This window comes from Zootoca vivipara, chromosome 5 (genome assembly GCF_965207765.1).
Source record: "Zootoca vivipara chromosome 5, rZooViv2.hap1.1, whole genome shotgun sequence".
Taxonomy (NCBI): Eukaryota; Metazoa; Chordata; class Lepidosauria; order Squamata; family Lacertidae; genus Zootoca; species Zootoca vivipara.
In genome coordinates, this window is record NC_142588.1 from 7,985,352 (window position 1) to 8,010,744 (window position 25,393).

At 43.2% G+C, this 25,393-nt stretch overlaps 2 protein-coding genes across 2 annotated transcripts in view; one reads left to right on the plus strand and one right to left on the minus strand.

Moving 5' to 3' along the window:
* GTF2F2 (general transcription factor IIF subunit 2) overlaps positions 1–25,393 on the plus strand; it is a 55,119-nt gene that overhangs the window by 20,057 nt on the left and 9,669 nt on the right. Inside the window, exons 6-8 of the mRNA XM_035137523.3 lie at positions 6,639–6,720; positions 18,129–18,228; positions 21,654–21,797. Coding sequence (XP_034993414.1) covers positions 6,639–6,720; positions 18,129–18,228; positions 21,654–21,797 — 326 coding nt within the window. The remainder of the gene's footprint in view (positions 1–6,638; positions 6,721–18,128; positions 18,229–21,653; positions 21,798–25,393) is intronic.
* KCTD4 (potassium channel tetramerization domain containing 4) lies at positions 3,596–4,357 on the minus strand. Its single transcript, XM_035137524.3, has one exon. It carries the CDS (start codon positions 4,340–4,342, stop codon positions 3,596–3,598), a length of 747 nt encoding a protein of 248 aa, XP_034993415.1. The 5' UTR covers positions 4,343–4,357.

The following is a 25,393-nucleotide window of genomic DNA, read 5'->3' on the forward strand; positions in this document are numbered from 1 at the left end:
TATTCAGAACAAGGGTTGAGAGAACCCTGGCTCCCTGCAAAATGCAATATATAAATCTGGATCAGTCTTGGGAAGGTGTCCATCCTTCCTTCCTTCCTCCCTTCCTCCCTTCCTCCCTTCCTCCCTTCCTCCCTTCCTCCCTTTCTTCCTGTTTCGACTTTAATTGTGGCAAAAAAATATAACATTGAACCCTACAGTTAAGAGTAGCACAACATTTGAAGGAATTTGCACTGGATATATAGAGGGGGAGTAAACTTTCTTGATGCTGGCTCCTGAATTTACAAGCATAGCTTGTGGGAAGCCAGTATTGCACCTCTACTAGGTTTCATTCCTCAATCTCTGACAATTTTCTCCCATGCTCAAACCTTTCTCAGTCCTCTAATATGGTGGTTCCCAACTTTATGAGTATGAATACCACCTTTTAAGTAAAAATAAAATAAAATGTGGAAACCCCCCCCCCCACATACTAATTGTTGTGATTTTAGGCCCTGTTAATTGAGAAAATACATAATGACAAAAAACTTATAATAAAATGTGCCAAAATCAAAGAAAGCAGGGGGGAAAACCATTTATTTCCCCATCATACTCACCAGCTTAACAACCCAAGGATTAATTACAAAATGTATTAAATATAAATTTAATCATAAATATAAATCTGTTTGACCCCAATGTACCCACTGATCAACCCAATTTATTCAAAAGGTATGAAATATCATTTATTTATAATTATAAATTTATTCATTTATTTATCCAGTATAACTAGTGATCAGCAATCCCAAGTAATCAATAATACCAAACTAAATACAAATTTTTCCCCTGTGAACTCAGTTGAAACAATCCTCAAAAGAATGAAAAGGAGAACTTGCATTGCCACTAATGTAATATGCTCCTTTGTGTCAAATCAGAGCTATCAATTGTACACTTCAGTGAAATCCCTATCACTGTGAATAAAGCTACACAACACAGTTAATTTGATTCTATTTTATTTATACTTAACATTTTATTCATTATTGTTTTTTTATAAGCCAGTTGGCATGAACAGCAAATGCAACTCAGAACAGCAGACAGCCCAAAGGAACTAAGCCTTAAAACAAGCCAGCCCCCATCACAGGAATTAGGCAACTCCTAGCCCTGGAATGTATCCCAAAAAAGCAACAAAAGGAACCCCCAATATTGCCAAAACGAATGAACCTGAATAGAGTCAGTAGTTAGGAGGTGAACCCCCCCCCCACTTATGCTCCATAGCACAGAGCCCACTAAAATCAAATTGAAGACTTTCATTCTGCCTCCTACCAGGAAGCCCTGTGTATAGGGCAGTGTAAAGGCCAGAAACCCCTAGTGCAACATGCTTCTTCAGGCAAAGCAGCAAGGAGGGGAAGCAGTGCTAGAAACTACTGCATTCCTGTGCCTTGCCCCCAGGTTCTTCTAGCTGCACCTCAAGCACCAACCAAGGAAAGCAGGGAAGGCACAGGCCACGCCCACAACAATAACCAATGCTTTTCAGCAACCGCAAGCCCCCCAGTGATCCTGCAGGGCTCCTAGAGATGCTGCTGTGAAGAGGCAGAGGGAATCAGTCAAGTGCTGGCTGGAGGATCATTACTCGTGGACCCCTTGGAATAACTCCATGGGTCCTCAGGGGTTCATGACCCACAAATTAGGAACTACTTCTCTAACGTCTCTGTCAAACTAAATCCAGAAAATGGGGGGCGGGGGCAGGGGGCAAGAGAGACCTAATGCACGTATACAGAAAAACTTGTGCAGACTTCCCCCATCTTTCTGATCTTTAGCAAATCACCTCTTTCTCCATTGTATCACAAGTGGGTTAAAAAAACAATAATTCTGGGGGTTTAAGAAGCCTTTTGTGATTTGTGCTGGCTGCTGCTGATTGGTAAAGTAAAGACAGAGCCCTGTTTTGCGGACTGATAGCTGTTCCTCCGGAACAGGGTTCAGATCACTGTATACCAACCAGGGACCACATCCATTTTATGTTCTGCAAAGCACCCACTATATCTAGTTTGACTCCAAAAACATGAAAAGTAGTTGTAGCGTGCTTATTTTGGGACATACTGTATGCTTCGGAAGCATTGGTAGGTTATAAGAGCTGATTTTTCTACATCCTTGTTGGTAAATGAAAACTTTATTATTGACAATCTGGTATGTTGTACCTCTCTTTTGATCAGAGACTGAGCTACAAATTGGAAAGTCCCCAGTATGAATCTCTCCTCTTCCATGCACTTGCTGCTTAGCTTTTAGACAAACCATTATTTCTCATACTCTGCTCATACTCTCACACTATATACTCTGTATACCAGGCATCCCCAAACTGTGGCCCTCCAGATGTTTTGGCCTATAACTCCCATGATCCCTAGATAAGAGGACCAGTGGTCAGGGATTATGGGAATTGTAGTCCAAAACATCTGGAGGGCCGAAGTTTGGGGTTGCCTGCTGTATATTATGGCATACCTTGCTCATTTGGGAGTATTGCAACAAGTTAATGTATGTGTAGAGCTTTGAAAAGGCCTCTACAAATACTAACGTAGCTCTTAGTGTTAAACTTGCTGGAGATCAAAATTCTGTGTGACATCACCGGGTTCTATATGTCATTTTCTCACTCGTAGAAGTGCAAAAAAACCTATAGACATAATTGCCATCATCATCTTATTTTGTTCAAAGATTTGTCATGATATAGTTAAAGTACAGCTCATTGTTTTAGTCAAGATAGGCATAACTAATGCTTGTAGTTATAGTTCAGAATTTAAAATTTGTAGAGCATCTGCCTATATTTCTTTCCTCCTCTAGCCAGAACATGTTTTCTACCAAACCACTGCAATGTTGATATGTTGAATTAAGTTTTCATGCTGATAATATGGAAGACCTGCAATACAGCATCCTAAAAAGCAACCCTTTGTGGAAATAAAGTTTGAATATTTTTTAGTTCAATAGCTATGTGAAATTAGTAAGCAAGATAGAAACAGTGTAATTGCATTTTACTCATCACTTACATTGCAAAGTATATAATCTTTACAATAAACAACAAAACTGGGTTCCTTTATATACAGTACAAGATAAAATATCCTGTATAGCTTATTGAAATGGAGTGGGCATGTTTATATACCTTCTGTAATTATTCAGTATGACTTGCATTTAAACCAGCAAATAAAAACTGAAAGTTAATTGGTATCTGAAAACCAGGATGTATTTAGTTAGAAAACTGTGTATGTTGAAAAATAAACAGTTTTATCATTCTTGAGTGAAATAAGATGTGCTGCATATTAGCCACAAAAGCACATACTAATGTTTTAGCTAGATTCTGTGGTAAAGAGAAAGGAGAGAGGAGACAGAGATGTCAATTGCTTCAGCATTCAGTCTGATTTTTAAAATCATGTTTAGTAAGTATCTCTTTTATTAATAAATTTAGGCACAAAGAACTCATAGATGGATGTTACAGTTTACATACCATTAGCTCACATTTATTCATTAGCAGCAGTGCTCTGTGGTGTACAGAGTTGAATAAATCATTTTGCGATGTCTTGAAGTTTAATTAGATTTACAGGCTGCATGCTTGTGGCCTTTTGTCTATTGAGAGAAGAAGTAATTACTTGATAAAATGAAGTGCATCACTGTGAACAATTGACCCTTTGGAACAGTCCAGGCTGGTCAGCAACCTAAATCCACATTTCAGTGCCATCATTATAGCTTCAAACTTAAGTGTTTCCAAGGTGCATACGAAAGTATTGTCTTCCTTCAAAACAAGCCGAGTTCCATTTTCTGACTTTATGAAGTATTTGAACTGAATAATGTTGGAAGAGATTGAAAACTCTTCTGGAAAGCCATCCAGCCTGCTTTTGGATACCAAAACAATGCGTGATTTTATTTTTGTTATGAAATCAGGAGCATTGCAAAAAATCCGAAGGCCCTGTGATCGGTCGTGGCTGTCTGTTATCTCCAGAAAGGTAGTCTCTCTGGCTGCAAGCTGCTCCTTTTCCCACCTTAATTTCACTGCATCAGCTAACACTTTAAGCTGGAAAAAATCTGCCTCTCGTGCCAGAAGATGGTTTTCTTTAAATCCCTCTGGTAGAAGCAATTCTCCATTCCGTAGGAAGTTCAGAACGTGCCTAAAGAGCAGCCCATCCCTGTCTATAAAATAATGACCATCTGCATCAGACGGACAGAGAACCTTTCCATTGACAACTCTTTCCAAAAAAGAGTCTGGATACTTGGTTAGTGTTTGCTTTTGCGTAACGTACAGATATCCACCAACATTGAGAGTAATTGGAGACATTTTACAATTCTTGCCTTGATCGGTGCCTTCCGAGTCGTTGCACTTTTTGTTGCTCTCCATTTCACGCCTGTATGTTTTGTGCTCCGTTCTTTAAGACTGCTTTCCTGCTTTGTCCTCCTTTTGCTTTGTACGGAGATTTCGTCAAAAAGGCACCTTTATTCAGCTCTAGAACAATGATAGAATGGGAGTGCTGGAAGCATTGCATGAGCTTGTCGGCAACAGCCTTGCGGTAGGTGGCGTAGAAGCTGTATGTATGCAGTGTGATACAGTACTGGGGAGTATGACTGGGAGATGCAATTTGCATTTAACCGTATAAGGGAAAGAGGATGGCAGGGGGGAAAGGCGTCTTAGTTATTTTTCCTCTTGAAGATTCTGAAGTTTAAATGATTAAGAAGTGTCTTTCGTTTATGCAGAAAGAAATTGGCTGTTTGCCTGCATCTTGCTATTAAGTCAAAATATAGTATATTGAAAATGATGAAATGGTGGAGGAATCCTAGCTATTTGTTGTAAAATACTTTTCAAAAAGGATTACCAAACAATAACCTCAAAAACCTTTAATTAATTAGGTTTTTCAACCATTTTTAAAGCTTTTTGTCGTCCTGTTGCATTTTGCTTGTGCACCTTGCCTGAAACACAACAGTTGATAATATTGTCATAAAATTAATTGTAGTGTTAAAAAAAACAGTGTTTGGTATAAAATGGATTTGTATGGTGAGCCTGCTTTTTAACCATCTAAAGCAGTCTGGGATTTTTTTTTCTTCAATAGAAAATAATTTTATTGGCAGAAATGTTGCTAGTAGAGATGACTTAATTGGTTTTAATTTATATGTCTAGATTTGACAGATCAGTTTCTGGTTAAAATGACACTGCTGTTGCAATGTGAAAGAAAGCTGGTAGGTTTGTCACAAATCTTTGTATATACCACACAGTATTACAGCTTAGCAACACTTCAGTGATGGAGAAAATGACCACAACATGGCATTGAAAAAGCAGCATTGTTCCTTGTAGCAGCCATGGCTTTCAGGCTCAGATCTTAAACAATTGATTCTCCCTTTGCAAATATTTGCAACAAGGTATAGGACAAGGAAAGCTGTGCAAGTACGGATGTCTACTTCCTTCGCTTAAGAAAGGTTGGGTCTGCAGCTTTGTATTCCACAGCAGGGGGGGTGGGGATTAACTCTTTCAACATCATCTACTTGCTATTTGCTATTTGCTGTGGCATAGCTATAGCATTAAGGAATATTTCTGCAACCAAGAATCAAGTAGTATATTAACTTTAATTCTTTTTAATGTTTAGGCTGCCCCATCCATGCCAAAATGTATTCACGTTTGAGATTCCTGCATTGCAAGGGGTTGGGCTGGATGACCCTCTGGCTCCCTTCCAATTCTGCAATTCTATGACTCATATAATTCATGTGTTATCCACACAGTTTCCGCTAGTGCCAAATCCACTGTCATACAACAATCAATGCTAATCTTTTTACAGGTTTTATAGGTGCATTTAGTCTCGCCATGTGCATGCCAAAAAAGAAGTTAGCTTTTCCTCCTGCGTACAAGCGAGGGCAGCGCTTGCACAACAGGATTAGGAGTCGCAAGGATGGACAGAGAGCTAGCCAGGATGTCTTAAGAATACTGCCACCTGTGTTGTGCATTTTCTTCTCATAGCCTAGTTTCTGAATCTAGGTATTATCTCCACGTTTTCAGACAGTTCTCCATAACCATGAGGCTTAGTCATAGGCTTGTTATTTATTATGTTTGCATGAGTCTAAAATAGGAACAGATAGGAACCAGCAGTTTAATAGACTGTACTTCAAAGATTACATCTAGGTGTGCAAATGGTTTGTCCATATTTTATATTTATATAAGTATATCTAGTAGATAGTTGGTACAGTGTTGAGGTTAACTGTACATTGCGTTTTTGAGTTATTCTTTCCTGAGGATGAAATTCCTACTAAATCCCCCTGTGCTGACGGAACAAAATTGTATACTGGTGTTGTGAATCTACAAAAGCATAACTATAACCTGGTTGTAGGGTATCAGTGGCAATACCCATATACTGGAGGAACACACCTGTGTATGGGGGAAAGGATGCAGTCTTTTGAAGATGTTTGACAACAATTTCCTCATATACTGGAACAGGACAAGAGCATGTGCTGTCAATAGCTGGATGGTTTGTTTTGTTAGAATTGTTGATTGGACTGATTCTGTTACAGAAGTAAAACCGTTTTGAAAAAATCTTGGGCATATTGAGTAATTTATCACACTCAAAGCATAAATAAAAATACAACTTGTTAAAATGGCTACCATTCATACTCATATGACTTTTGTTGGTAATCTGGGTTTCCTTCTATTTCAGAAAAACTGTCTCTGGAAGGAATAGTAGTCCAGCGTGCAGAGTGCAGACCTGCAGCCAATGAAAATTACATGAAGTTGAAAAGGTGAGCCTTTCTTGCTGGTTTTATATATATATATTAAACCTGTTGGCAGTGATGCCTATACATGCATGGTTGTTAAGTTGGGTGTATCATAATTTTCAGTCGAGCCCTTGAAGAAAGGTGATATTTGAAACACATTGGGATGATCATGTTTCATTCCTTATTTATTCAGGTATTTTATTATTATTAAAATAGAATCCTGCATCGGTGACTGGCAGCACAACTTTCCCCCTTCTTTCTTTTTGCTTTGAACTCTCAGATTCATCAGCCCCAGCAAACATTCTCAGTGGCTTGGGGTGGTGGGACATGTTGTCCTGCAACCTCTAGAGAATTATAGGTTCCCCACCCCTTCCTTACACTATTCACTGTAAGAGACACCATGGCAACAAATTTTATGCTATGCAACTCACATTCTGTGGCAGTACATAGGTCACAAGAAATGTTGCATGTAAAACACATATCAGGTAACATCTCATCACATTTTCTTTTAATGCCGAAAACCTCAAAGAAGACAATAAAGTTAAAACCTGCTTTTTTCATTTCATTTCATGCAGGGGGTTTCATGTGTTTCTGTGAACAATGTAACACACCAATGCAACACATTGTGACCAATGTAACACACTTAATCAACGTATGTTTTATTGTCCTAAGATCATCTGGTTTTGTTTCTAAGGTAAACATTTATTTTCAGTTCACCAAATGAGAGAGCAAAAGTCAGTGTCTCAAGGTAGTGAGGCCTTGAATGGTTGTCCTTGATTTGAGGATACCAGATAGAATAATAGATGCAGGGCTGGTTGGTGTCATGGTAGAAGATCCAATTTCTAAGTTCATAAAAACTGACGGATGAATATTTCTCCATTTGGCGATTAAAAGCCATAAGCTTGCCTTGACATTTTGTGCCCAGCTTCCTGTCCTTAGTTGCTCCATCCAGCAGAACTCAGTGAGAATATGGTCCTCAAAGGCATTTAGTCTACCCCAGTTTCTAAGGTAGGTAAAGGTAAAGGGACCCTGGACTGTTAGGTCCAGTCATGGATGACTCTGGGGTTGCGGCGCTCATCTTGCTTTACTGGCTGAGGGAGCCGGCGTACAGCTTCCGGGTCATGTGGCCAGCAGGACTAAGCTGCTTCTGGCGAACCAGAGCAGCACACAGAAACGCCGTTTGCCTTCCCGCCAGAGCAGTACCTGTTTATCTACTTGCATTTTGACGTGCTTTGGAACTGCTAGGTTGGCAGGAGCAGGGACCGAGCAACAGGAGCTCACCCCGTCGTGGGGATTCGAACCGCCAACCTTCTGATCAGCAAGCCCTAGGCTCTGTGGTTTAGACCACAGCACCACCCGCGTCCCATAGTATCTAAGGTAGGCTAGATCAAATCTGGCTGCTATCATGGGGAGACCCAACTTAGCTCTAAAATGAGCTGATGGAGTCCCCGGAGAAAGCCCTACTGTAGTATCTGCCTCAAATATCTATTTCTTTAGAACTTCTAGTTCAGATTTGACACCAGTTCCCCAAATTTCAGCCCTGTAATTCATTCGTACAATATTCTTTGACACAGATCTTGAGGGCAGGATTGATTGCTGAGCCCCTTTCAAATGGAAAAAACTGTATAACTAACTGGCCAGTAGAACAGCCAGATGATACCTTAATTGCTTCATTTGGCATTTCCATGAAAGCTTTCCATCATTAAGGAATCCTAGATATTTAAACATATGTACTTGCACAAGTATATGACCATTGAATGACCACTTGGACTTAGTAATCCCCTTACTCAACGTAACAACTTTGGCTTTTAGCATAATTTCCTTTTAGATGTTCTTTTTTACACAGTTGACCAAATTTAACTAGCATCCTTCTAAGTCCAATTTTGTTCAAAGAAAGCAGAACTAGGTGATCAGCATGTAACAGAATAGACGCTTTACAATTAGCAAAGCAGTAACAGTTTCCAATGTATTAGTAGACGAAGAAGAAGAGTTCGGATTTGATATCTCGCTTTATCACTACCCTAAGGAGTCTCAAAGCGGCTAACAATCTCCTTTCCCTTCCTCCCCCACAACAAACACTCTGTGAGGTGAGTGAGGCTGAGTGACTTCAGAGAAGTGTGACTAGCCCAAGGTCACCCAGCAGCTGCATGTGGAGGAGCGGGGATGCGAACCCGGTTCACCAGATTACGAGTCTAGTGCATTAGTGCAAGGACTTCTGTTTGCACAGTAGATCTTCCCCTCCTAATTTCCCCATGTCCTCTCCAAATCTGCTCTGGAGGGTTGGGGGAATACAGTGGTACCTCGGTTTACGAACTTAATTCGTTCCGGAAGTCCGTTCTTAAACCAAAATGTTCTTAAACTGAGGCGTGCTTTCCTTACTGAGGCCTCGCGCCACCAGTGCCCTTCCACCATTTGGCTTCCAGGGCAAAGTTCGCTAACCGGAACACCTACTTCGAGTTTTGCGGAGTTCGTTCACCAAATAGTCCATAGATTGAGGTACCACTGTACTTTGAACAGATTTAGGGGATACACAGGGAGAGAAGTGGGAGGGGCAGTTCCATTGTTCAGCCAGAAATTATTGTGGTTGTGGAGCTACTTCACTAGATACTACCAAAAGTATTTCCTGCAAATCCTACTATACAGTAAGTGCAGGAGGAGGTTAAAAGAATCCCTGCCTCCAAAAACATGGCAAAAGAAAAATGTGAAAATAAGAGGCTTAGGTATGTCTCCTGCTGTGCAGAAGCTGAAATCCAGGCATTCATAAAGAATTCACTTTATAGGCAGCATACATTACAATGGTAAATATGTCTACTCTGAAGTAAATCTTGTGATTACCTACTCCTAGGTAAGTGGTTACAGGATTGCAAAATCAAATAATTTTAACACAAGTTTGTAAGATTATTATTATTATTTTTAAAAAAAGTGTAACAAGGTTGGGATCTGTAGCTGGTTCATCCATAAATTTTTCAATTTCAACAGCTGTAGAGGACAAAAAAAGCAACCCACCTGATGTTAGTCACGTGGTTCTTCTTTAAAATGAAAACTGGCTTTGGCTTCTGTTTTTATTTGTGTTGCAGGGTCTCTGCAAATGTATTCCTCGGGGCTATAAAAGCTCTCCATGGTGTTCACAGAGGCCTAGCACTTATGACATATTATTTTGTTTGGAGAAGAGGTAAACATCACCTGAGCTGAGAAATTGCATCTTTGCCAAGAAGGCAGAGAGAGCAAAAGAAAACTTGCTCCAACTTTTAATTTTAGCACATATGCTACAAAATAAAAAAATTCATTCAGTAGCACCTTAAAGACCAACTAAGTTTTTATTTTGGTATGAGCTTTCGTGTGCATGCACACTTCATCAGATACACTGAAACAGAAGTAGCCAGACCCTTATGTATATTCAGAGGGTGGGGGGTGGGGGTGATGGGAATGGGTGATGGGCTGATAGGAGTGGTAAACCTGTAGATGACTGTTAACGACTGTTAATGACTGCAATTGGTCTTACGGGGGGGGAGCAAGGGCTGAGGTGCTAAGGAAAGCTTGATAATGTATAATGAGATAAGAATCCTATGTCTCTGTTTATTCCAGGTGGCTCCATGGTTTTAAGCTTGCTAATGAGTTGCAATTCAGCAACTTCTCTTTCCAGTCTGTTTCTGAAATTTTCTCTACAAGATCTCAAAGCAGCTGTTTTATTACAGAAAAATTTCAGAAACAGACTGGAAAGAGATGTTGCTGAATTGCAACTCATTAGCAAGCTTAAAACCATGGAGCCACCTGGAATGAACAGAGACATAGGATTCTTATATATATTATATATATTATTATATAGGTTTAAACCACAGCAGATAGGAGGGGGCTAATCATGGAAGGTACATTCACACATTCGCTCTCACACCCACACTTATACAGCTTCCTCTTTGGGAAACCACCCATTTTCTAAGATTGTGTTTGAGAATCTCTCACTAAGAAATGAATTTGAAATCAAATCATCTTCTTGTGCTATTAAATAATGGCACAGATGTGTTTTGAAAAACTTGAATCAAAACATCCAGTTCAGATTGCTGCGCCTTTTCCATTGAAGTATATAATCATGGGGAAGAGAGTCAAGTTATAATGTTTTATTACACTTGGCTTTGTGTTAAATTTATTCATCTATAAGTGGAACACCAAACTAATCTTATTTTTTTCTCATGGAATATCTATTCTTAAATTTATTTCTTATTAATACTCACCTGCTATATACTATAGAGATTCTGGCAGCTGCCTGCATCCATGTCAAGTTGCTGTTGCTGAGCAGACAAAATACTAACAAAAAGTTGCCTTGGATGAAATGTCTTCATGGTGTCTGTGCACCTGTGCTTTGAATCCCTAGAAGTCACTTCTGTCTGGGGATAGAGGGAGTCTAAATGGGGGTGTGATGGCAGCCTGCTTACATACCCAGACTGCCAAGGAGGATGGAATGGGGGTGGGGGAGACCTTTTCCCCTTCCTTTGCAGTGTGTATTAATGGTTTTAGTTTGACTATTCCCACTACACATACGGTAATTGCTGCAGGACTAGTGCTACTGCACTTGTTTTTCATTTAAATTAGACTGGTTGTGGGTGTTGTGCTTGTCTTGCTCAGATTCTGGAATCCTTTAAACATTTCCCACAAGCTCCTTACCTTGTTGTGGGAGAGTGGGGCTGTGTTCCTAGCTGTTTTTTAAAAATGTAATACGCTAGTAAAACCTGCAGAGCATGAGGAGCAGCTACTGGGCATTCTAGGATTCTGGAGACAGGAGACTGCCTGCATGGCTGCTTTGTGTGTTCATGGGTGTGGCATATGGCTATTTGTGAGTGGGCTTAATTTATGCTTAATACCTGAACGTACAGTGTTACAGTTAAGCAGTGAAGGTGCCGGTGTTTTCTGGGAGCCTGCGGTGGTGACATGATCAGAAACGAGCTAGCTGACATGCTTCATTGCTGCATCTGTTAATTACAACCTTTCTTGGAGGCCAAGTATTGACAGCTTTCACACAGAGCTACCAAAGTAACAGCATATTGCTACCAGTTACATCTCAGCACCTTGTTGCCCTTGGTGCTGCGACTTGCCTTTCCTAGTTCCTGCTGGTGTGCTTGCTTCCCTGGTAACCATTTGTTTGTTTCACTTGGTGAGGTTTTTTTTTAGAAAAGCTGGATACCTGCAACATCTAAAGGACCCCTGGCTGTCTGACACCGTTGTGTATATGGAAGCATATACAATTAAATAGCATGCTTCAGAAGCTAGTGCTTGAGTTAAAAAGAACAAACCCTGACTGTAGACTAGCAGCTTAAGAGTAAGAGATCCTGGGCCCATGGCATATGGCAGGGGTAACATTTGCGGGGCCCTCTAGAGGTGGGGCTGCAACTCCCATCAAGCCCAGCCAGTGCAGTAAACGTAGTATTTGTTTAATTATAAAGGTAAAACTGGACCATTAGGTCCAGTTGTGACCGACTCTGGGGTTGCGCGCTCATCTCGCATTATTGGCCGAGGGAGCCAGCGTATAGCTTCCAGGTCATGTGGCCAGCATGACAAAGCCGCTTCTGGCAAACCAGAGCAGCACATGGAAACGCTGTTTACCTTCCCGCTGTAGCGGTTCCTATTTATCTACTTGCATTTTGACGTGCTTTCGAACTGCTAGGTTGGCAGGAGCTGGGACCAAGCAACGGGAGCTCACCCCGTCACAGGGATTCAAACCGCCGACCTTCTGATCAGCAAGCCCTAGGCTCAGTGGTTTAACCACAGCCCCACCTGGGTCCCTTGTTTAATTATAAGGCATAACAAACATAAACATTCAGAGTTGAACCACCAGTTTTGTTCCTAATTCCTTGGCTGGCAACATAAATAAGGAAGCATGCAATGTAACACCATCTTCCTTGCCTAATAGCAAAATGTACCCAAATTCACTTAGTGTAACAAAATTCTTCCTGAGGCTAAACAAAAATTGAGAAATTCCATGGGGATCTTTATAGAGAGGACGTTGGTGAACAATACAGTCCACTATGTCCTTTATAGCTGCCTTGCAGAAGACGCAGAAATGCTGTTCCAAAGGTAATTTCTTGTAGCATCTATCCAGAAAGGCACACTTGAGTTTTAATTCTGTAAAAGCAATTCTCTCTGAAGCTAAGGTAAATGCCTCCAAAGAGTTAGCTTTCTGATTAACAGTCTTAATACGTGGATGCAGCTAGAAAATTTCAAAAGAATGGATAAATGGCATGTCAAAGAAGCTTTCTCATACACAAGAAACCATAACTTCAATTTAGACCGTGACTGGATCTTAGTCAGTTCACTATCACGTTCTCTAGCAAGTGTAGGCAAAGCAGCAATTCGCTTTTGAGAGTGAGCCATAAGCTTTTAGAAAGCAGACATGAAAATGGGAGAGCTTACATTCTGCTCTAGAAATTTAAGAGTCATACTTGTATTCTAGCCTATTCCAGCCCACTTCTGCACTGACATATGGTGCATTGGTACCAACAGGTAAAGGAAACACTTTCTTAAGAAAGGAATTTTGAAGCTTCTCCAACTCCTGGACCAATTATCAGCTAAGACCTCAAATTTCTATACCAGTGTGTGGTACACCACATACCGTGTTTCCCCTTTTTTAAGACACCGTCTTATAACATTTTTTTCTCAAAAAAACACAGGGTGGCTTACTTTTGGTGGGATGTCTTATTTTTTTTTATTACCGATACAGTTTTTACGGTACACACACATCCCCATGCGTGGGGAGGGAGGGAGGAAGGAGAAAGCCAGCCATCTGCCACCGACAAGAGATGGCAAACAAGCTGCCATCTGTGGGCAAACACTCCCCCATATCGGACCCCAGTGGCTGTCAAGGAAAGGGGGCTTTCCTCTCCCTCACCCCTGGAGATGGCGAGGAAGGAGCAACACCACGCTTCTCCCAGGATGCAGCGACTGGTGGCTCCTTTCGAGGGTGCTTGTGCAGGGGAACTTCACAGGAGTTTTTGCTTCCCGCGCCTCATAGCGCCCATCTCTCAACATGTCGCCTTTAACGGCACCCAAAATCAGTGCCGCTTTCCCTCGCAGCCAAGCCAGAAATTAAGGAGAGGGTTTTTGCAGTTGCCTTTGCAGCTGCAGGCATCTTCTCTAATGTGTCTTAGACCTCGGGAAACTTTGTTGCCAAGGGAGCGCCCCAACCAAACTCCATGCAACCTTTCCCCTCCCCGCCCCCTGACGCCCCTTTCTCTCCAGATCCGTGATCTGAGCACCCCTGACCCCTTCCCCCTCCCCAGGGGAGCGCGCGCCGGGGGTAGGGAGGGAGAAGGGGAAGCGCGAGCCCTTCCTTAGTGCTTCAGCCTTGAGGACTCTCGCTGGGCGCCTCCGTCAGCAGCGGGCTGTGCTCGGGTCTGCCGGGAGATGGCCCGCCAGGCCGGGACTCATCGAGGCCGCCCTCCGGTGTCGCCCCTTCGCTCCGTGCCTGGCCCCTCCCGCAGGGCTGGAGCTCGCCCTGGGCTCGCCGGGCGGCGCGTTCGCAGTGCCTCTGCAGCAGCGGCAGTAGCGGCTCTTCCTCGTGCTCTTTCCCCAAGGCTCCCGCAGGCAGGATGGTTGCCATAGCCCGGCAGCCCTCGGCGGGCCGCGGGGCAGGTCCGTAGCTGGTGCGGGGTGGTGCCCTTTGCTGCGATCGGGAGCTGGAGGCGCCGGGCGCTGCGCTGCGCCGCGCCATGTGCCCACGCGCCCCTCTTCCTCTCACTCTCTATGGACGGGGGAGCGGGGGGGCGGCCCCGGGGTGCCCGGCTCGGAGAGCCCCAACCGGGCCGTGGAGAGCTCAAGAACATAGAGAACAAGCAGAAAATGCTGGAGACGCAGCGGCGCCGAAACGAGGAGCTGGGCTCACTGCTTCTTCCAGGGAGACTTTACAGTGTCTTCCTGCGGCAGAGGGGCTGCCCGCCACCGGGACCGCTGCCCTCAGGGAGACAAGAAACAGGGTCCTCTTAAATGGCGTTTTAAAACGCCATTTTCTTCCCCGTGCTTGCCGCCTCCGCTGCGTCGGAGTGCTGCAGAACAGCTGACTGGAGCATGGCTTCACAACTGAGCGCGCTCCTGCAGTGCCGGCTGCAAGGAGTGACTCTGTGAGTGGAGGTGCCTGTGGGGGTTGGTTTCCGCGGTGTGGAAGTATGTCTTATTTTCGGGGTATGTCTTATATTTCTCAAATGCTTTAAAACCCTGCCATGGCTTACTTTATGACTACGTCTTAAAAAGGGGGAAACACGGTAGGTGTGGCAGGAGAGGATGGCAAGTGTGGTGGGAAGGTTCATGCAGAATTGAAGAAACAGTTAAACATTTCACTATGGTATATTATCAGAATATATATTTATATATATACACAACCAGAAACAATGTCCCTCCAAGAGCATTGGCTATTCTTCTACAGTTTTCCATGATATATTGTTGTGAACAGGGATTTTCGACTCAGAAAAGAGAAAGGCTTCTCTGTGTTGATGAGGAGATGGGAATTTGTCTCAAATTAGATAATTATGAATGAGATTACATGGCAAAAGCAAGCTCACACCTCTCATTGAGTTTGCATGCATACTTAAGGCCAGTGCTTTTTTTCTAGAAGAAAAAGGTGCCATGGGCATTTCTGGCAAGAGGGGAGGCAGAGGCGGCTGTGGTGATGGAGGGGGGGGGGAGGAGGAAGAAGATGGAAGAAAGAAGAAGTGGAGAGAGGGAAGGAGGGAGAGGCAGAGAGGGCTGCTTGCCCACCTGTGTGCCTGGGAGCTCGCCTTGCGCCTTGGCACCAAGCCTGCTGGATATCGGTGAGGCTCTGCAAGGTGAAGTGGTCTGCAGATGATTGGGTTGGGGTGGGAAGGCAGCAGAACTGGGCTTGCCTCACTGCCACCATCCCAACAGGGGACATGGCAGAAGCTGGGAAAGGGGCGCCCACTCAGCACTCTCAGGGCTTTCCTCCCCTTTTACTCTGCCTCTAAGGGGACAGGGAGGAGGCCAGGAGCAGCGCTGGAGGGTGGAGGTCCATGGGACGTTCCAAGCCAGCACCAGATTTGTGCCAGGCCAAGGAGAGGGGGGTCCTTCCAGCCCTTTAGGCAGCTCCATCCTGTGGTGGATGTTGCACCTTCCTGGAGTGGTTGGTGATAGCCCTGACAGCAATTACATTATGCCTTTCTTTTCCTCCTCCTTTGTTTTCCTTCTTTTCTGCTTGGATGATAACTTGTGCATTTTGCTCTTCCATCCCTTGTGTGCTCTTTTTCATGCTTCTGTTCAGTAAGATGAGGATGAGGCGGTTAACCTACATACCTGACTGCAGCAGCTGCTATATTCCAACTCAACTCTTAAGATTGTTCATATGCTTATGTCCAAGTACTTAGGTACCAAGCCTAATTGGGATCCAGACGGCTAAGATCAGAGAGTTCCAAAGATATCATGGTTTACTTTTTGTACTGCAAAGCTCGTCGTATTATTCATTGAATAATCATACCTAGCAATTATGTATATAGAGTTTTTAAGCATCCAAAACATTTATTATATTTATTTATATTCCGCCTTTTCCCCAGACTCAAGGCAACTTACAGATAAAACCACAAAAGCACAGATAAAATAGAAAAACCTAAAAACAGAAAATTCTTATAGCAGCCATATTGGGATGGTTGGTGGATGAAGTTGAGAGTTTCTGGCTGACATGAAATTTGAACCTTGGACATTTTATTCTTCAGCTGCTGCTCCTGTTTTGTTTTTTTGTTTGCATAAACTACTACTGATGTTTAATCTTCTAGTTTGAGAAATATAGGCTGTTAATAACCCCAGGTACAACATTAAGCAGTCTCAGAAACTTCCCCAATGTAGAACTAAAGGAACCTTTCACAAAACCGTATCTTTATATAGCTTTCCCTGTTTGATTCCATTCTATCTTATGTATCATATGGAGAAATCAGTCGTGCTTGTGGATGCATATTGTCATTATAATAAAAGTCAGGAAAATAACAAGAGTTTCATGACTCACTGCTCAATCTGGAATGTGCATGAGATGCTAGCTTAGAAGAAAAAACTCCACTCGTAGGTGTAAGGAACATAATGTGGTAACAGCATGCTTTTGGAGACATTGTGCTTTTAGAAATAATAATTCTTTAAAATTCCCTGGTGGAACGACAGTTTCCTATACTGAATAGACTTTGAGGGATCTGCTCTTAGCCAAAGTTCATTAGGGCCAATGTGTGATACAAGAAAAGGAAACGGCTTCTATGCTTCCGACCTTGATTCTCAGCTAGCACACAAGCTTCTTTATATAATGTTCAATACCTATGGACATTGTACGAGAGGGGTACACAAATGTCCCTCTCCTGGCGAGTTTCTAGAACCAACTTACAATAACTGTCAGAAATATATTTATCTTGACCCGTTTTCAGACTTGGTGGCAGCACTTTTTATCTTAGGCCTGGATTCAACACCACACTAGTAGGCCTGGGCAATGTAGCGATACATCGCCCTGGACTGGTTTGAGGGCCAGAGCACGATGGCGCCTTCACCCGGCGGTATATCATGTGTGAAACCACTGTCGTCGTGCTCTGGTCCTCAAACAGAGGAAGTAATGATTGTGTGGCACCAGAGCCTATGGAACACATTTTTCCCTTGGTGCACTGACTGCTAGCAGCAGAGGGACTCCCTTCATCGACAGTGTCCAGCTTGCAGAAGAACGACCTCTATCAGCCATGGTGCCTCGCAGGGCCAGGGCTGATAGAGTTCGTTCCTCTGCATACCAGGCGCTGTCCAAGATGGATGGGAGTTTTTTAAAGGTGAAATATTGAAGACCCAAAGGCAGACAGTTCCAACAAGAAAGTGAGAGGCGTCTAAAGAAAGAAACCAGTGTAGCTGGATAAGGAGCTGGCAGATGAGCTGAGATTTAAGATGGGCATGTGTAAGAAAGGGGAAATCACAAAGGAGGAGCCAACAATTGCAGGATGAATATCAGGCAGGCTTGAGCTCAGGGTTGCAAGAAAGTTATTTACACCTTGATTTGTAATTATTTCTTTAAATTCATTTCTTGATTTTTTTAAAAAAATTTAAATTCTAGGGAATAAATTTGACACACATGAAATGTAAGGGTGCATCTCCAAGTTTGCATTCATTTTGCTTGTCGATCTATACTATATCCTTTTTAGGTGGGGTTGATAAGGACTGTACAGAGCCAGCTCCTAGGGGCTGAGGAGTCTTTGCCCCCCCATTAAAATATTTGAGGGGGCCAGCCCCACCCTCAGTTGATGGACATTACCATTCAAATGGCGTGCATGTACCACATCATGTGATCAATTATGCAGGGTGGGGCTTACCTGCCTCCCCCATATTTTTTTCAAGTTGGCACCTCTCACAGGATATCAAATACAACCAAACTATTATAAGCATGTGTTATTTTTACTGGTTTTTAATTTATTTTCTCTCTCTCTTAGGCTTCAGATTGAAGAATCTTCTAAACCTGTAAGCTGGACTATGCAGCTGGACAAAGCTGTAACCACTAACTACAAACCTGTGGCTAATCATCAATATAATGTGAGTTACTTTTCAGGCTAGCCTTTATTGTAGTTCTTAAACTAATATTGCCAAATCACTAGCTGGTTAGTTCAACTCAAGATATGAAATTCAGCACTCAGTCCAACTGTAATATGTGTTTAAGTCTTCTGTATTATACAACAGCGTAAGAGCATACTTCTATAAATCTATTTTAAAAGGTTCAGATCCTGTGCATACCCATTTTAATTTTTAATTTTTTTGCTTTCAGATTGTTATTAGAAGAGGTTCAGTTGATTTTTACAGTTAGCAAATACCTCAACTCGTTTTAATTGAAGGAGAGGTATAATCAGCACAATGCAGGGTTAGCCTAGTGGCACAATAAAACAACATTAAAGCAATAAAACAAATGATTGGATTAAAGAATAGTTCAGCAACAGTCAGTGCAATGAAACACCCAGTGAAGTGGCAGGAGTGAATAAATAAATAAAAATACTATTGTAAAACACATGATCAAATAGAACTGTTTTGACCTGCCACCTGAACATGCTCAAAAGCATAATGGGATGCTGCTGTTGAAACAATATTCTTTCCAAATGTAGTTAGGTGTTTGGCAGTCCCCAGTGCATTACAGAGTTGAGGGGCGGCCTCTACATACATGTTTTCTGTGCATCTGTGCCGTCCTACCTAATAAGGAATCCTATATAATAATGTCCAAGTTGTCCCTGCGTCCAGTTGTCCCGTGTGTCCCTGGGTCACTGCGCATGTGCCCCAGGGATACAGGGATTGGACAGCAGAGACTGCGCGCGCGCACTCTCCCCCCACTCTGCCTCCTCCAACCGCCGCTCCCGCCGGACACCGCCTCACTGCAGGGCACGTCAGGGAAGCGAGGGTGGAGGCCGGCAAAGGCCTCCTCACAACCCTCCCTGGCCGTGAGGAGCGGCGGTTGGAGGAGGCGGGGGGGGGAGAGTGCGCGCGTCCTTCCTGTCGGCGGCTGGGGGAGAGGAAGGAAGGAGGAGAAAGCAGCGCTTTCTCCTCCTCCGTTCCTGTCCCCCTGCCGCCGACAGCAAGGACAGGTCCCAGGGTTTCCGAACCCTGGGATGTCTTCTTCCTGTCGGCGGCTGCGGGAGAGGAACGGAGGAGGAGAACGCAGCGCTTTCTCCTCCTCCGTTCCTGTCCCCCTGCCGCCGACAGCAAGGACAGGTCCCAGGGTTCGGAGAAGCGCTGCGCAAGCGCTTCTCCGAACCCTGGGATGTCTTCTTCCTGTCGGCGGCTGCGGGAGAGGAACGGAGGAGGAGAACGCAACGCTTTCTCCTCCTCCGTTCCTGTCCCCCTGCCGCCGACAGCAAGGACAGGTCCCAGGGTTCGGAGAAGCGCTGCGCAAGCGCTTCTCCGAACCCTGGGATGTCTTCTTACTGTCGGCGGCTGCGGGAGAGGAACGGAGGAGGAGAACGCAGCGCTTTCTCCTCCTCCGTTCCTGTCTCCCTGCCGCCGACAGCAAGGACAGGTCCCAGAGTTCGGAGAAGCGCTGTGCAAGCGCTTCTCCGAACCCTGAGATGTCTGCTTCCTATCGGCGGCTGCGGGACAGGAACGGAGGAGGAGAACGCAGCACTTTGTCCTCCGTTCCTGTCCCCCTGCCACCGACAGGTCCCAGGGTTCGGAGAAGCGCTGCGCAAGCGCTTCTCCGAACCCCAGGATTCTAGCGCCCGTTATTGAACGGGCTGAAAACCACTAGTTTATGTTATAATAGAGACCATGATGGAACATGAGACAGAGGCAGTGTCTCAGAGCTAATGTAGCATAGTGGCCGGGAGGCTGAACCATGCGGTAATAGGGAAATCCTCAGTTCGCATCTTGCCTCTGCTAAGAACACTCAGTAGGTGACAAGGCATAAGCTCTTACCAGGACTCAAGCTCCCCTTGTGTGGGCGTGTATCTGCTCTTCAAATACGTATGAGAGAAAATGGCCAGCACAGTCATTTTCTCAGCAGAAGGCTCAAGTGAGCTGATGCAGGGATATATCTGTTTTCATTAGGTAAATGTTTTTTGTCCCTGAGCATTGCCTGAAGACGAACACACCACAATAAGAGACATCATTAAAGAAATAAAATAATGTTGGCAGATGCTAGCCTTTTATCACCATCAACTTAGAAATAAAATATCACTTTATATGTGCATTTTGATCTTTCTAAGCTCCTGCCTGCAAAAAATACTGACTCTGCATGCAGTTCTCTTCCTGAGTTCACAGTTTTAAGAGGACATGAAATAAAGCTTTCCACTGTGGTGTGCATTCCACCTTGTGGAAAGCTTTTGAATGTCCAGGTACACTATGTCAACTGGAGATCACTGCTATATGCTTGTTAACAATCTCAAAAGAAATCCAGTGGGTTTATGAGACAGGGGAACATAATCCTCTCTTGCCTATGTGTCGAGTCCTTTAATCTTATGTTCCTAAAGCTGTGATGAGCCTAGAATCCAACCTCTGCTTAAAAACCTCCAAGGACGGAGAATACACAGCCTCCCAAGGGAGACTCCCACTGTTGAACAGCTCTTACTGTCAAAAGGTTCTTCCTGATGTTTAGTCGGAATCTCATTTCTTGTAACTTGAATCCAATACAGTGGTACCTCGGGTTACAAACGCTTCAGGTTACAGAAGCTTCAGGTTACAAACTCCACTAACCCAGAAATAGTACCTCAGGTTAAGAACTTTGCTTCAGGATGAGAACAGAAATTGTGCTCCGGCGGCACGGCAGCAGCAGGAGGCCCCATTAGCTAAAGTGGTGCTTCAGGTTAAGAACAGTTTTAGGTTAAGAACGGACCTCCGGAATGAATTAAGTTCTTAACCAGAGGTACCACTGTAGAATTGTAGAGTTGGAAGAGTCCCCGTGGGTCATCTAGTCCAACCCCCTGCAGTGCAGGAATCTCAAGTAAAGCATGTGTAACTTGCTTGGCAAGTTATATAGAAGAAACACTTAATTGGTAATTTTTAGGAATTAATTGTGATTGTCACTTCTTATAGTAAAAGAATTCTTCTGTGGAGCTAAAACACATTAAAATGGTTAGCAAGAGGCCCTAGGCCAGGCATAGGCAACCTTGGCTCTCCAGATGTTTTGGAACTCCAACTCCCATGATCCCTGACAACTGGCCCTGTTATCTAGGGATCATGGGAGTTGTATCTGGAGAGCCAAGGTTGCCTATGCCTGCCCTAGGCAATTGGCTGCGTTCACATTCAAGGAATGACAGTGCAAAGCATAAATGGGATGAAGTACTTAGCTCTGTTTTATAATTTGGTTTATCTTTCATTGTGCCTCAACTAAGAGTTAAGAAGATTTTTATTCACACCAAAGCTGAACCAATTCTTAACCCCCCCCCCCAACACTTTGTTCCTTGCAGTTACAAATACATGTGGTGGTTCTCCTGGAGTGAGTTAGAAACACCATTTTAAAATTATGCCATTTGGATTAACAGATTGAGTATGAAAAGAAGAAAAAGGAAGATGGAAAGAGGGCTCGGGCTGAAAAGCAGCAAGTACTGGACATGCTTTTTTCAGCCTTTGAAAAACATCAGTATTACAACATTAAGGACTTGGTGGACATAACTAAGCAGCCAGTGGTAAGTGCTTGTTCTGAAAATCGATGCCGTTTGTCACTGATAAATACATTAACTTCATAAGACAAATTCCTTAGTATCTAACATGTGCCCAACATGCATTTTGAATGAATCAGCACATACAGGTTTGTTTGTTTGTTTGCAATAATAGACATTGCAACTGCCTGTTTAAAAAATAACCAAATCCATGCAAATTGGTTACGTTTTGTTGATCTTCCTGATTGGTGTATAAACCACAAGTTCCGAAACATAACAAAGTAACTCTTCACATATTGAGGATTAATTGAGAAGAGAAAAGAAAATTGAGATGCTTCTTGTGTAATGGAACAATTGGAAGGGTTTGACTACTTGGCATTGATTGATTAATAATCCATGTGCCCCCTTCAACGTTTCGATTCAGATTTCAAGCCTTTTAGAATTAGTTGCTAGCATGTCAGTCCTCTTGATCTAGGATTCTCTCTAGGGTATGGAATTCCAATGCAGGAAATCGCAACTAAAGCATCCATGATGATTCCCATTTCTGTCAAAACCAAATCCTACCCATAATGGACAGAGTCTGCAGCATATGGACTGTAGGTGAGACTAAAGACCAAAGTTTGCCACCTGTTCCTTGCCACCTGCTGGAGGAGGGGAATTGAGCCTTTCTACTCCCCCACCCCCTTGTGGGGAAAACTGAGTTACTGCACTTGAGATTATTGTTGCAAGCCCTCTACTAGCACTTACTGTCTATAATGATTGAAGGTATCATCATAATAATACTAGTTACAGAAACTGAAACTGAGCTAATAATAGTTACATAAACTGAAAGACCTTGGAAACTAGGAATCAGGTAATGAGCAGATATAATATGGTCAACAGAGCTTGAATGGTCTGCAAGAGATTCAGTAAGGAGCCACAATAATAGCCCTGGCTAAGTTTGTGCCTGATGTGCAACATCAACAAAGCTGGGATAGCTCAGATAGCATGAGACTCTTAATCTATGGGTCATGGGTTTGTGCCCCACGTTGGGCAAAATATTCCTGCATTGCAGGGGGTTGGATTAGATCAGGCACCCCCAAACTCGGCCCTCCAGATGTTTTAGGACTACAACTCCCATGCTAGGTCAATTTTACAGATTCAGTAAAGGGATTCCATGCTGTGTAGAAAGTTTCGGTTCCTTCCCTGGTGCGGTGCTCCCTTCGTAGAACGGTTAATTTGTCCATAAATGTCCCATACTTGTGAGAACCAGGCTTCAAACAGGTTTGTACCTAGAGATTTCCAATATTTTGCTATCACTAACGTAACTGACCCTCCCAATATGGTACTGCAGCCTCATCTATTAGGAAATGCTATAGATATTTGTTTTATGAATAGAACCATTTGTCAGCCAGGCTCACTCTAAAGTGCAAATTTTGACGGCGATTCTGGTCCTGCACATCTTCAAGCTGCAGCTTTATGTCAGATGGTTCTATTCTTCATACTGAGTTCCATGCCTTTGTTTGCTGTTGTGGATACACTGGGTGAATTTAAAAATATTCTCTCTTAGTGCTTTTAATGCCTTATCCCAGTCATCAGCTAATTCTTTTTTAATTAAAGCAATCAAGGCTGCTGTGTCGATTGTGCCTTCCAGTCTCTCTGGGTGGTTGTTTTCATTATGCTGAGGCTGCGTCACCATATTGGGCTTGACAGAGGCCTGTTATTGTGGTTCTTCAGTAGTCGAAAGAGACGGAAGTGGAAATTAGTCATCCACAGTGGTATTTTGTGATCCTTGGATTCTACAACTCATAGCCCACCTGGAGCTATTGAGTATCATAGAACTGTAGAGTTGGAAGGGAACCCTACAGTCTATCTTGTCCAACCCCCTGCAATGCAGGAATCTCAACTAAAGCATCCATGGCAAATGGCATACATACAGACATGCATCCTTGTCATCCTGGAAAAAAGTGACAAGTGGGGTACACAGCGTTCTGTCCTGGGCCCATTGTTGTTCAACGTCTATATAAATGACTTGGATGAAGGAATTGAGGTGATGCTCATCAAATTTGCAGATGACACCAAACTGGGAAGTTGTAGCTAAGTCTACAGAAGACAGAACCGGGATTCAAAAATGACCTTAACGGATTGGAGAGCTGGGCCCAAACTAACAGAATGAAATTCAATAGGGACAAATGTAAGGTTCTGCACTTAGGCTAGAAGAACCAGCTGCACAAATATAAGATGGGGGACACTGGGCTTGCTAGTAGTACATGTGAAAAGGATTGAGGGTTTTTAGTAGACCACAAGCTTAACATGAGTCATCAGTGTGATGCAGCAGCAAAAAGAGCTAATGCTATTCTAGGCTGCTTCAACAAAAGTCTAGTGTCCAGATCAAGGGACGTGATAGTACCACTCTATTCCACCTTTGACCATACCTGGGATACTGTGTCCAATTCTGGGCACCACAATTTAAGAAAGATGTTGACAAGCTGCAACGTGTGCCAAGGAGGGCAACCAAGATGATCAAGAGTATGGAAAGCTATGAGCAGCGGTTGAAGGAGGTATGTTTAGCCTGGAAAAGAGGAAACTGAGAGGACATATGATAGCCATCTTCAGATATCTTAAGGGCTTTCACATGGAACAAGCTTTTTTTCCTCCTGCTCTGGAGAATAGGACTTGAACCAATGGCTTCAAGTTACAAGAAAGGAGATTCTGAGTAAACATCAGGGAGAACTTTCTTACAGGAAGAGCTGTTCAACAGCGGAACAGTCTCCCTCAGGAGGCTGTGAACTCTCCTTCCTTGGAGGTTTTTAAGCAGAGGTTGGAGGGCCATCTGTCATGAATGCTTTAGCTGAGATTCCTGCACTGCAGAGGGTTGGACTGGATGGTCCTTGGGGTCCCTTCCAACTCTACAATTTTATGATTCTGTGATAAATGCTTTGAGTACTCCAAAGTGTATCCAAATGCTTCTGTGAATCCTTCTGTTATTCTGAGCCATTTATATTTCTCATTTGTATTTATCACCCTTGTAATATCTGAAAAGTAATACTCAGGGCTTGAATGTTTATGAACTCTTTAGCTCCCCAGAATATGCTCTTATCATTAGGCTGTATGAATAGCTTACACTTTATTTAAAAAATCTGTATTGAGGATCATTAATAGCTTTCTTGTAACCAAATGCATTTTTATAAAATGCATTTTTGGCAGAGTCTTCTGTGCTGCAAGTGTAATCTTATTGCCATTAGCACCAATTTGTTTTCTCAAAAAATAAAAAACCCTACCCAACTATCAAGGGAACAGTTTAAGCAGGAACAATTTAACAAGCATCCTTTTAAAAGCAAGAGTGTGAAAGTACATTTCTATGGATTTGAACAAATAACAAATCTTGTGGTTAACTCTTAAGTCAGCATTTACAAAAATGTTGGGAATTGGTTTGGTGGCAAATTCAGGAACCGCAAGATAGACATTATGGGGTTCTATCCTGGCCAGGTTCTTCTGGGCCTCCCAGTTCACACTCCTTGTCCTTGGAGAATTCCAGAGAACTTTTCCCTGGGGTGAGAATAGTCCGCAGGGGGACTAAAAAGCTGTTGTGCCAAGTTTCCATGGAACATGGCAAAGTATTGTCATTATCCATAAGCCTGGTG